Source organism: Cricetulus griseus, chromosome 2 (assembly GCF_003668045.3).
Source record: "Cricetulus griseus strain 17A/GY chromosome 2, alternate assembly CriGri-PICRH-1.0, whole genome shotgun sequence".
NCBI lineage: Eukaryota > Metazoa > Chordata > Mammalia > Rodentia > Cricetidae > Cricetulus > Cricetulus griseus.
In genome coordinates this window covers 390,815,993-390,829,491 of record NC_048595.1, presented here as the reverse complement: position 1 = coordinate 390,829,491, position 13,499 = coordinate 390,815,993, and the positions used below count along the sequence as shown (strand labels likewise).

At 39.3% G+C, this 13,499-nt stretch overlaps 1 protein-coding gene across 1 annotated transcript in view; it reads left to right on the top strand.

The window, feature by feature from the left end:
- The window catches only part of LOC100750834 (A disintegrin and metalloproteinase with thrombospondin motifs 20), a 114,450-nt gene that overhangs the window by 82,051 nt on the left and 18,900 nt on the right, over positions 1-13,499 (top strand). The window contains exons 29-31 of the mRNA XM_035440836.1: positions 7,758-7,925; positions 12,463-12,636; positions 13,252-13,422. Of these exons, the coding sequence (XP_035296727.1) occupies positions 7,758-7,925; positions 12,463-12,636; positions 13,252-13,422 (513 nt within the window). The remainder of the gene's footprint in view (positions 1-7,757; positions 7,926-12,462; positions 12,637-13,251; positions 13,423-13,499) is intronic.

Sequence of the window (13,499 nt, the reverse complement as noted above, 5' to 3'; positions counted from 1 at the left end):
CAGTGTCTTGAGAATTCTGCCTCTACTTCTCAAGTTCTGGGATTACAGGCAGTTGCCTTCATGGATGGTCAAAAAAGAAATGGTATGGCAGGAAACATTGTGCATACCTGTAGATCCCAGCACTCAGGAGGCTGACAAGGGAGTTGAAGGCCTGTATATAGCAAGACACTATTTCTACAAAAGCAACAATAAACATTTTAGGGGCAAGAGAAGACGACAGCACTTAGGAGCACTGGTTGCTCTTTCAGAGAACCAATGTTCAATTCCAAGCACATACGGTAGCTCATAACCATCTGTAAATCCAGTTCCAGAGGATTCAGTGCCCTCTTCTGGCCTCCAGGGGCATTGTATGCATGTGGTATACAAACACAAAAGCAGGCAAACACTCATAGACACTAACTAATATAAAATCTAAAAAAATTTAAAACACTAGAAATGTAGCATTTGTTTGTCAGGGCTCTGCAAGTGCAAAGGGTCCCTTTTCTCTCTGGTACTGATTCTATTTATGCCCTTGCTGCCTTTCTATATAATTCACTTTGAGTATAAGTGGAGTAAAAGATTAAAAGGAGGGAAGAAACGAATACATATAGTGAGGGTGGATGCCATGACTCACACATGTAATGCTAGCACATGAGAGGCTAAACAGAGGGACAGTCATGAGTTCGTGGCTAGCTGGGCTATTGGGCAAGACCAAAAACAAAACAAAACAAAACAAAACAAAAAAAACCAAAAACAAACAAACAAAAAAGTCAAATATTTGACCAGAAGTCAAATATTTTTAACCACATCTTTTTTTTAATTTTTGAAAATTTAAAAATCTTATTTTACATACCAATCCCAGTTCCCTCTCCCTCCTGTCCTCCCCCTTCCTCTACCATCTCAATCCCACCCCTATCCACTCCTCAGAGAAGGTGAGGCCTCTCATGGGGCATCATCAACGTCTGTCACATCATTTGGGGCAGGACCTAGGCCCTCCCCTGTGTATCTAGGCTGAGAGAGTATTTCCCCATAGGGAATGGGCTCCCAAAGCCCATTTGTGCACTAGGGATAAATACTGGTTCCACTGACAGCAGCCCCATAGACTTCCCAAGCCCCCCAACTGACACCCAAGTTCATGGAGCCTGGTTTGGTCCTATTCTGGTTCCCCAGCTGTCAGTCTGGGGTCCATGAGCTCCCACTTGCTCAGATCAGCTGTTTCTATGGGTTTCCCCAGCATGGTCTTGACTCCTTTGCTCATCACTCCCCCCTCTCTACAACTGGATTCCAGAAGTTTGACTCAGTGCTCAGCTGTGAATCTCTTTTACTTACAAAAATACCTTTTTCAAAAATATTTTCCTCTTTATCTACCTCATTCTACTTTGAAAATAATTCAGTGTGTAGCTGATGCCCTTTTGTCAGTGTTTGGCTAAATGGCTTTCCTCAGGAGAAAGATGAGTGTTTAGAATCCCCTGGGATCCTTGCCTCCTGTTCTGACTATTGAGCTCTGCTCTGTGAATCTAGACACACTGTGTTCCAGTCATGCGGGCTCATAAATCAATGTGAAAGTCCTTATTGTCCTCAGGATTTGGCAAAGAAAGGAGGAAAAGACAGGAACAGTTGATTTGATGTACATTTACACTAGTGTGCTGAGCACTATAAAAGATTTCATCAAATGTAATATTGCTCTTGTTGTTATTACAGCATAAACAAAAGTAACACACCTTTACATAGTTAAAGTAATATTCTGCAGCATAAACAAATGTAACACATCTTTGCCATTAAAATAATATTCTCTGAAAATAACTATCTGTAATTCCAGTTCCAGGGGCCCCGACATCCATGGCAAAACACCAATGCCCATAAAATAAAATAAAATAAAATAAATACATTTTAAAAAATTGGACAGCATTTTCACTATTCTCACATTAGCTACAGGTTTTCGTTGTCTCAAAATAAGCAATGATCTCTGTTTCTGGATGAGTGTAAACTCCAGATAGGAACTCTAGACCAGTTTCATTGCAAACAGATAGTATGGAGAAGTCTGAAATGCTCCATATCCCTTCAGTTAAAAATAAATTACAAGCTTTAGAGTAATGTCAGGTTTCCCTGAGTACTTCTTGCTGCAAATAATGCTTTTGCCAAGTGAGATGGCTCAACCCTTTAATCCCAGCACTCAGGAGGCAGATGTAGGTAGACTCTATGAGTTCCAGGCCAGCCTGGTCTACATAGCAAGTTTCTGACTAGCCAGGGCTACATAGTAAAACCCTGTCAATAATAGTAATAGTAATAGTAATAGTAATAGTAATAGTAATATGGCACTGGTGGCACACGCCTTTAATCCCAGCACTTGGGAGACAGAGGCAGGTGGATCTCTGTGAGTTCAAGACCAGCCTGTGCTACAAGAGCTAGTTCCAGGACAGCCTCCAAAGCCACAGAGAAACCCTGTCTCGAGAAAAAAAATACATTTAGTACTGCTTCTAGCAAAATAAAACTGGTTTCAATAGCATCTCTACTGGTGGACTTTTTCATATATATACAATTTGGCACACATTAGAGTCACCTGGAAGGAGGAAAGCTCAACTGGGCATTGGGCTGGGAGGGCATCTTCTTGACTGAGAGAGCTCACTGTGGGTGGTGCTGAGAGTGATCATTATAAAAGAAGGCAAGACAATCAGCCATCCTGTTGTAATTTGAGAAAAGCAGCCATTCAACAGGGTTCGAGAAGTTTTGTTTATTTATTTTTTAATTAGGGAAAGGGATCATAAAAAGAGGTAAGGGGAGGGGGGAGACCAACCTCCAGAGACAGGAGCAGCAGGAGAGAGGAAAGAGGGGCAGAGAGAGAGAGGAGCAGACAGATAGAGGGAGAGAAACACAGAGAGAGGAGGATGGGAAGTGGGGGTCCTTTTAAAAGGGAACATAGTGAATGTGCACAGGTGGTGCTCTTAGTGGCTGCAGCTGAGAGCATATCCTGTCAGAACCCCAAGGACAGGCCAGTGCAGACGACCCAGTACTAACACATGCCCCATGGTCTCTGCTTCAGTTCTTGCCTCCGGCTTCCTGCTCTGACTTCTCTCAGAGATGGTCAGATTTCCTCCCCCAGGATTTGTGTCTGTGTTTATCACAGCAACTTCACTAACCCCTCTTCTTCAGATCCCCTTCCTCTTTTTCTTCTCTCAGTCCATCTTCTATTTTCATGTAATCTTGTTGAAGTTTTGTTGTTGTTTCTGGAGGGAGGGAGCAAGGGATGCTTGTCTTTCTGTGTCTGTCTAATTTCACCCACAAGATCAGCTCCAATTCCATCCCATATTTCTGAAAAATCATTCCTCTTAATGGTGAGATACAAAGGCACTCTGTACATGTAGCAGGCTTTCTGCGTCCACTCTTTGGCTGATGGCCACCTACTATGCAGGTCTCTCTTTTGTGTGTTGACTTTATTTCCTTCAGGTATACAGTCAGGACTGGAACAGCCAAACCATAAAGTAGATGTGATTTTAGTTTTCTGAGGGACTTCATTCTGTTTTCCATAATCATTATATTAATTTATACTCCAACAGTTGAATACTAGTTTTAATAATTATTCTTAGGGAAGTATAAATACAATTTACATGACAAACATAGAAAAATAGCCCAATTAAAGAATAAACTATCACCGGGCGGTGGTGGTGCACGCCTTTAATCCCAGCACTCAGGAGGCAGAGGCAGGCGGATCTCTGTGAGTTCAAGACCAGCCTGGTCTATAAGAGCTAGTTCCAGGACAGCCTTCAAAGCCACAGAGAAACTCTGTCTCAAAAACAAACAAACAAACAAACAAACAAACAAAAAGAATAAACTATATATGCACTTGCATGGGAATATATGTGTTTTCATAGAGAACTATACTAAAGCAAATGAAATACACATTTCCAATTTTTACAGTTTTAATTTTGACTTCTATTCTACAGACCAGACTTAAGATTTTTTCCAGATAACCATTACATGAACTTCAAGGATTAAACTGAAAATGATTATTAGTATGTTGTTGCCTGGTTTTTCCTGGGGAGTCATGAATAGCTGTCTATTCACCCCAGAAGCAGCACTAGCTGCAGACCAAAGAAAAGATTCCATCAAAGCCCAGCTTGATCAGCAAATGAGGTTTTGTGGTTACTTACAGGAACACGAGGAACACAAAGGCAGCTACATCACTACAAGAGTGATATCTCACTAAAGTCAAATCCTCAAGCTCCTTGTACAAGCTTCAGACTGCTCTGCTGGTCTCCTGTCCTTAGCAATTGTTCATTGCTTATGTAACCTCGGAGACAGGCTTCCTGAGTCTTAGTAATTTGTAATCTTCTTGCTGAGACTTCACTTTTGTGAGCTTCCTGGTTGGCCTATCAGTGTCTCTTTCTTCTCTCAAGGTTTGGTTGGAGAAGCACCAGGGAGTGAATGAGCACACACTTCTCTGGTCTATAGTGTATATGGTGTACTGCAATCATCTCTTCCTCACAGAAGGGGAAAACAAACAATTTGTAACACATTAAGTTGGGAACAAGTGATTCTGAGGTCTTTCTATTTTCCATGCTTCTCTTGAGTGTGTCTGTTCTTGGTTTGTTTATTGTCCAAGAGAAAAAGAGGCAGAGAATAGACAATTAGAGGCATGTTGAATGAACAAATGAGAAACAGAATTTGAAGGAGAGATCTGTAAGAGCCAAGCTAAGCATGTGTATTCTGAATCAAAGATCCTTACAGATTAGGCGAAAACAAATGTCTATTATTATAAAACAAGACTCTTGATAGAAAGGGAGACAGTTTATAGAAAGGAAATGATGCTTAAGCTCAGTATGGAACAGGAATGAAATTGTGATGGCGTTTGATGAGGAAGGAAATGGCATACATTGGCTTCCTGGCATGGGGTGAGCAGAGTACTTTCCTGGGAACGACATTATACACTGTCTCATTCACTGACCTCCATCTTTGTCATTTACTGGACTCCATTTGTGCCGTGGAAAGCATCTTTAAGCCTCAGTGTGCTGTTCTGTAGCAGTCTTCTGGTTGTTTATTGATTCACATGGTTTTACAATTTTCATAGTCTGTAAATGTTCTTAGGTCTTTTATTTAATCATTTCTTCACATAAAGAAGGAAATCTCCTTTTTTGCCTCCACAGATGTGATTTTACTAATGTCACATAAAAATGGAGGTCTGTACTGGGCTGGCTATGGATCACGGAGGTAGAAAGCAATAGATGCGATTCAGGATGCTGTGTTTGTGCTAACTAGCATGCATACTAACTCTCCCAGTGATGGTATGCTTCCCACAACTGTCAGAAAGGATAAAGTTCTGGATTAAACAAGTTTATAAACATCTGGAGAGGCAAAGGATCCCATGTGTTAGATCAAGACAACCTTCATTTCATCATTTGCTTTTCTTCAGAAGTTTGTGTTTTTAAAACTAGTCAAAAAGTCTCCACAATCAAGTCATTGATTTTTCTGTCATCTGTACCTGAAATAACAAATAATTTTATTCTATAATTACACAAAACAATTCTGTCGAAGGAAGAATATCCCTGTTCTTGAGTTAATTCTTATCAGTGAAGACTGAATTCTCTTAGAATAGGAAGTTTCAGCTCACCTGAAAGCCTGGAGGGGATCCATTGCAAACTTGCAAACTTGCAAACTGTGCATTTCCTTCAAATGCCCTGTTTTTGTTTTTAGTAGAAATTTTTATTCATCTCATTTGTAAGCAGCATTGACTAAGAATACCTGAATGGTTATTCACTGTCACTGTAGAGGAAGCAACTTGTGTTCTGTGCTTATAAACCATCTTCAGCAGTTGGAGGAGAGGGTGGGAATTGAGATAGGGAAGGAGATGACAGGAGAGGAGGGTGGTGGGTGTGATCAAAGTATGTTGTAGAAAATGGATGAGAAATTACCAGGGGAACTATTGTTCTGAATAAGTAATCCACACGTTTTGCAAGAGTGTAGGGGATACAGGTGACTTTTAAGAAAATATCATCGACAAGAATTTGAGAAAAGAGCTGTATGGCATTAATAAAATTTCAGGAGAATAATAAGATATTGGTGGTTTAAACGTTGAGAGAGAAAAAAAAAACAAACATTTTTGTGGCACCAGAGGAAACAATAGCTGTTTTGTGGATTTTTATGAGATGGACTACTTTGTAGAGTTTTCACAGTCCAGAATGCAGTGTGGTTAAGGTGAAGAAGGGAAGTAATGTTTCACTATTGTTTATGGTGTCGCTGCCTCTTTCCAATGAAAACATAATTCTTTGCATAGCATCTTCTCTTTTACTTTAGAGAAATTCCCACATGGCATTCATCAGACGTGATAAAATACTGCAGTTACTCTTCCTTAGGACTTGAGGGAAACAGATCTGTACTTGTTCAGAACTCAAGAGAAAGGGTTTTATTTTAAGTCTATCCAAAGCATAAATTACTTTCAAATCTTTGATTTCAGGGCTTTTGTAGCTTAGAGAACTGTGTGTGTGGGTGTGTGTGCTCATGCCTGTGTGTTTAGACAAATTTAGGGCTTGTAGAGAAGTAAACGAACTTGGGATAGTTAATCTAAGAGAGAAAATAATGAGCATTGTTTAACATTAAAGAGTGAGGAAAATTTATTTTGCCTCAAAATTTTCATGATAATGAAGTTGGAGAGATGGCTGAGCAGTGAAGCATGCTGGCTGCTCGTTAATTCCTATGGCAGCTCACAACCATCTGTAACTCTAGTCTCAGGGCATCCAGTGTCCATTTCTGGTCTCTGCAGGCACTGCACACATGTGGTGCACAGACATATATGGAGGCAAAACACCCTTTACACATAAAGTGAAATGAAAAAAAAACATGATGACAAGCTATATAATACAAAGTTTGAAAAAAATCTTGATTAAAACTGCATATACGATGAAGTAAGAAGAGAAAGAAGCAAATACAAAAGAAGAGCATTGCCATTTCTTGAGCAGACAAGAAATATACTTGAAATTATGTTTACTAAGTTTTCTTTAGTAAAAATAAAAATTTTCATGTGAAACATGTTTAAATAATTGGTTTACATTTATAATGTGTTTAGTAACAGTTTGGATTAAACTAATCATACTGTAGGTAACTCCAGTAAACTAAAATAAGGTGGAAGAGAAAGAGTCGAAAATGAAAACTGTTCTGTTTTCTGGAGTTGACTTTCTGCTTCACTCCGTGTGACTCTGCCTTCCATGCAAAGCCTAAGCTGTCTACTGCACTACACTGACATCATGCATGGAATTATATTTTCAAAGACTTTTTTGTCTATATTGGATGGCTGCTAGGATACAGATGTGGAAGATATTAACATAATGTATTAAGAAACAATGCTGATCTCTCAGTTGGCTCACTATACTGAGTGATCATGAGGACTTTTTGTTTTTATAAAGAAAAATCATATTTTAGTGTAAAATATTATAATACATATATATGAGATAGTGACCTATGTACATACCAGATTACAGGTTTGGGCATAATGTTCAGTTGGTTAAAGACAGTTTTTAAATTTAGTGAATCTAAATCTTTATGTGCCAGAGTCTATGCCTAGCACATTTTAGACAATCAGTACTTCTGTGGAAGAAATGGTTGTTTTATAATATCAGTATAAATTAATAGTCAGAGCAGATTGGCAAATTTCAAATTCTCACTAACTGGAAATACCAGACAATGTGGAACAAGAATGTTGAAGCAATGGCGTTTTGTTTACTTTGTTTTATATTTCTTGAAGATAAGCTAATAAAAATACATTGTATGTATTTGAATATCTTCTGTAGTGCTCAACTTCTTGTGGCAGAGGTACAAAGTACCGAGAGGTCCTTTGCATTGATCAATTCCAAAGAAAATTAGAAGAAAAATATTGCAGTCATCTGCAGAAACCTCGAACTCATAAAGCTTGTAGGTCGGGACGATGCCCTTCATGGAAAGCCAATAGATGGAAGGAGGTATGTGGCATTTTACAACTGTCACATGTTCTGTCTATCTCTATCTATCTATCATCTATCTATCTATCTATCTATCTATCTATCTATCTATCTATCTATCTATCTATCATCTATCTATTCTATCTTAGCTATCTATCATCTTCTATCTAATCTATCTATCACATATTCTATCTATCTATCTATCTATCTATCTATCTATCTATCTATCTATCTGTCTGTCTATCATCCTCTATTTGATCTATCATCTATTCCACCTATCTATCAATCATCTACCTTCATTCCTTCTTCCCTTCCTTTCCACCTATACTTCATTTCTAGATATCTCATACTTGCATTTTAGAAATCTGAATTCAGTATTTGTAATCACTGTGAGAGTTAACAGTGCTTTTATTATAGAAATTTCTTCACCATGCTCAACAATATTCAGTGTTGTTGCATTTGCTTAAGTCTAATGGTAAAACAATTTGCTTGCCTGATTTTATTTTGAGGTTATATTTACAGGAAACTCTGCTAGTGAATTTGGGGCTCATAGCTACTGATATCATCTTGGTCATCTAACAACAAAATATATCCAGTGATGTATTAATAATGTCCTTGTTTGAATCTCAGAATGTTGGATGTCAGTAAAGATGGCATCCTGGAGAGACAGATAGTAAATTGCATGCAGAACAAGTGGGGTGTGAGATCTAGGTAACTGTGAATGGGCTAAGAAATCTCAGCATGAAAGAAACAGATAAACAAAGGAGGTCCATACTGACAATTCAATTTTGAAAGAAAACTGGATGTATGCCTCAGAATATTCAGGGACAAGAATCCCAAACCTATATACTTTTTTAATGGACAGTTGGCTTTTGAGTGGTACTGTGTCATCTCATTAATACTGAGTAAAAACAAACAAACAAACAAAACAACCCCCCCCTGGTTTCATCATAGAACAGGCAGCTTCTGCAAAGGGTTATTGTGCTGGGAGCTTGGTGATATTTGACTAATCTCTGAAGTAAAAAGAGTAGAATGAGATTCTTTTATTGCCTGCTAAATTGTCTACTAGGTTGGCCCTGTTCAAGGGAGATAAGAAATCTAGAAACTTTTCCCCTAAGCATAGACACTGTCCATGTGGATGACACTCAGTATCATAGTTGGGACCTGACACACTGAGAACTCTGCTCAATGTGGGGTTAACAAGCAAAGCTGGGATTCCCTAAACACAATTGAAAAAGGTCGTCTTATTTCTAGAACAGTGTGTATGTGCAGGGGTGGTGAGTTCATTTGTTAGTTTTAATGATTCAAGTATTTAATTTGCCTCTAAACCCACACATCTGGAAAGAAGGCACAAATGGTCTTATATTTCAATGATTGTCATTGTTTAACAGCAGCAATTAACATGCATCACTAAATACTTCCATTAGAAATATTATCAGATAACAAATGAAACTCACTCCTTTAAAAGTTATTTGAACAATCTGGCCAGCTGTTTTCCAAATGAGTCTTTGTAGTTGAGGCATCATGCAAGGTGGCAATAAAAATGAACTTATTTTACAATAATTATATTCAAGCCATGCTACAGTTTATGCCATTGGAACAGAGAAGCAACCAGTGATTATCTCGTGAGTCCCTCTGAAAGTCTACATGTGTAGAACACATTACCATTTGTAGTACAAGGACAGCCTAAAATTTTTGGCTTCATGAGAGTACTTTTTATAGAATAAATCAAACAGTAGAGTCACATGGGTGGCCATTTGTTTCTGGCAGAGACTTGGGGACTGTGTAGGTGAATGGAGCTAACTTCTATGACAAGGAAAATCAATTCTTTTTAGAAGGCAGACTCTGTATAGAGTATTTGTGTCTTTTTTGATCTTAACATTCATCCCTACCTCTGAAGCCCTGGAAACCCATTCCTTTAGCAGAGTTTTCATATTTCATTTTTAGTAGAAAGTCAAGCCAACTTGTTGGGAAGGATGATGTATTTGCTTTTGTGGGGCAGATGGTCAAAGGTCAGAAAAGATCCCCTTCGATACACTAATGAACAGATACAGCAGAGAAAGATGTTCGGGAGCCACAAAGAAGGTCAAGAAGAGCAAACCATTGTCCTACTTCACAGCCCCACCACCTTGGTCCTACCAGAGCTCAACTTGAGAGTTGTCCACTGTGTATTGGAAGTATCTGTGGATTTGGTTGTCCAGTGCCTTTTCAGTGTTTTGCCCTCTTTGGGAAAGTTAATATGATGTTTTTCTGTACATCTTGGTCCAGAGGTGTACACACATCCTCCATGTTTAACAATCCAACAATATGACAACTGTAATCTGTGAAGAGATGATAAGTCCTTTTATAACTAAGTCACCATGTTCAAAATAAAAAGAATTTGGCCATGTCGAAAGACAAAACCAAACAAACCCTGCTTAAAGGACACTGTTTGATAGAACCTCTTGCTTTAAAGTATTTTGTAAACTATTTTTTTTCAAGAATTCACTTTCAAGATAACAATGTGGATCTTATGTAAATGCAGTTTATGTTTCTCAGATTGTAAGATTTTCAGATCTATAAAACTGATCTATTTTATCGGCTAGTCATTTTGTAAGAGGTTCACCTGAGCTAAACAGCATCTAGGTATGTCAGTCTATGTAGTATTATGCATGCTGCAAAGCATACATTGTTGCTCCCATACCAAGGGCCAGATGACATTTTTGTGAACACATTTAATGAGTTGGGAGAACTCAATAGCCTATGCATAGCATGCAGGTCAATGTAAGCTGGAGAAATATGCACAGTATTCAGAAGTGAGAAGACAGAGTGTGTCTTTGATGTCTGTGGTTGCCATGTAACCATGCAAGCCAGGGGATCAGACTTGGCAGTCACTCAAGTGAAAAGCTGCTGTGGTCTGTGAGAATGATCTGAGCCACTGGGTAAGTTCAGATCTTAGCTTTTGTGGGACTTAAATATTTTTCTTATTATAAAAGCTATCTTTTAGTGGAAAAGAGGGGCTTAGATCTCTGTAAAAAAAAGAGAGCTTGAAAAACAATTACATATTTTTTTCTTATCTCACTTGAGAATACCAATGAGTCTTCAAACATTATTACCCTATGTGACCTCCAATCCCTTCTTGAATAATGGGACACAGACAACCAAAAATCACAATTAATAAATATCTTTCAACCTTCTCCAAATTTGTTAATGTTGACTTCACAGCTTTCTGTTGTAGTTAGTATCTGCTATTATGACCTGAGTGTGCCTGGGAACACCTGACACCCCAGAGCTGAAGATTTGTGGAGTCTTCATTCCTAGGAGGCAAGTCGGTGAGGGTTTAACAGAGAGAGCAAAGCTTCAATTGTCCTTCATCATACTAAGAGTGTATCCCCCCCAAACTCATATGTTAAAATACTGCCCCCTCCAAGTAATACTATGGAGGTAGGGATTTTGGGAAGTTAATCTTGAGGGTGGAGGCTCTGTAATTGATATTATCTTTCATGTGAAGGGGGCCCTTAGAGATCTCCTAGCCTGTTTTGTGGGCAAGGAAGGAAAGATGACCATCTATAAGACAAGAAGCATCTCCTCACCAGATATCAAACATTCTGGTGCTTTCATTTTGAACTTTCCACCCTTGAGATATAAATGTCTGTTGCTTTTGAGCCACCCATAGGTGTATATGAACAGCAACTCAAACAGATGTGGAGGAAAAATTGCAAATGATGGTGATGCTGTTGCAACAAGTATCAAAACAACGGTGTGGATTTGGAACTGGGTACCAGCGTAGGGCAGGGGGAGCCCAGAGGCATGTGTGGTAAAGGCTTGCCCTGCTGTGTGCGGGGTAAGGGCAGTCCTGGGAAGCACTGGGAAAGAATAGCCAAGCTGATGTGAGATCTCCAGTCTCAGAGAATCTTGGAGTGACTGAAAGAAGTGTTTGTAGAAATACACACACAGGAACAAATGTTCATTAGAAATGCTAGCAAAAAATGAGGACTGGAAGACCAAGAGAAGGTTGTCTAACTTTTGTCATTTATACAAGCTTCTTCAGAATGTAGCTCATAGAAATATAGTCAAGACTCAACAGCTTAGCAACTAATTGAACCCACAACATGTTCAAATTGTAGTGGATGTTGCACATAAAATACAAATATAGCAAAAGTCTTAGAAATTATTGTTTTGTGGGAAATAATGTGTGTACTAGAATTGAAGTCTCATTTAGAACAGTGGAGTAGCCCCTTGAGGTGATTTTTATAGACATTAAGTATATTTAACTCAAGAAGGGGTTACCCCACTGGGATGCCATCTAGGACAGCCTGATTCAGTTGAGTTTCCAGAAAACTTGAAGTACTTTGTGAATAACAGCTTTTAAAAAAAATCTATGTACTTATATAGAATCTCTAGATAAGACAATGGTAAACACACTCGGGGATTATTTTTTTCTATCTAATGTATGATATGACATCAAGACAGGTTTACAACAAATAAGAAAATGTGTGATGGATGCTCTCTTTTGCTCTCAATATGTGATTTAGTACTTGCTAGCTACATTGTTCAGATCCTCTGGGCTCCTTTGTAGTGCTCTGTGGCCTGTGGCTCAGGGCTGCAGCGGAGGGAAGTGTACTGCAGACTGAGAGGCACCGGTCCAGTGGCTGAAGACATGTGTGATCCAGCCACCCGGCCTCAGGAACACCGCCAGTGCTGGCATCAGGACTGTGTGAAATACCAGTGGACAGCAGGACCCTGGCTAGATGTGAGTGTTAACAAGGGTATGGCTTCTTCTTTGCTTTTTAATTTTTAAAAACTTTATTATTGTCATTTTTGTATGCATATGTGTACGAATGTGTGTGTTCGTGTTCGTGTGTGTGTGTGTGTGTGTGTGTGTGTGTGTTTCTTGTGTGTGTGTGTGTGTGTGTGTGTGTGTGTGTGTGTGTGTGTGTGTGTGTTCGTGTGTAATGTGAGAATGTTGAAAATTGCTGTGTTTGTTTTGGCACATGTGTGTGGGGTCAGAGGACCTTGTGTGGATTCAGTTGAACTCAAGTTGCTAGGCTTGTCCATAAGTGCTTTATCTGCTGAGCTCTCTTTTCCCTTGCCTTCCCTTGCCTTCCCTTGCTTTCCCTCCTCACCCCTACTCTCCCATCCTCTTCTCTCCTTTTCCTTATCCTGTTCTGTCCCATCTTCCCCTACCCCCTGAATATGAGGCAGAGGCTCCTGTGGCCGCCATTGTCCCGGAAATCGTGATCCTCCTGCCTCCCTTCTGGAGTTCTGACTTCACAATTATGTACCACTATACCCCTATCTTGACAAGCATGCTTGCAAGGACATTGCACATAGGAAATTGTTACTGGCTTTCTCATCACATGTCTAGTGTTCAACATCATGCAAGAAAAAAGAGACCTATCGTCCAGTGAAATGCATGAATGAAAAAAATATACAAGTGAATGAAAGTTTCTGCGATCCTTTAACGAAACCTCTTTCAACAAAGAAGTGCAGGAACCCTCTCTGCAAGTATGTGGTAGTGACAGGAGACTCATCGCAGGTAAGGTTACCTTAGCTTCTTTCCCTTCTGCTAAAACACCCTGGCATAAAAGAAGCATCTCTGATGAGAGATTGAGG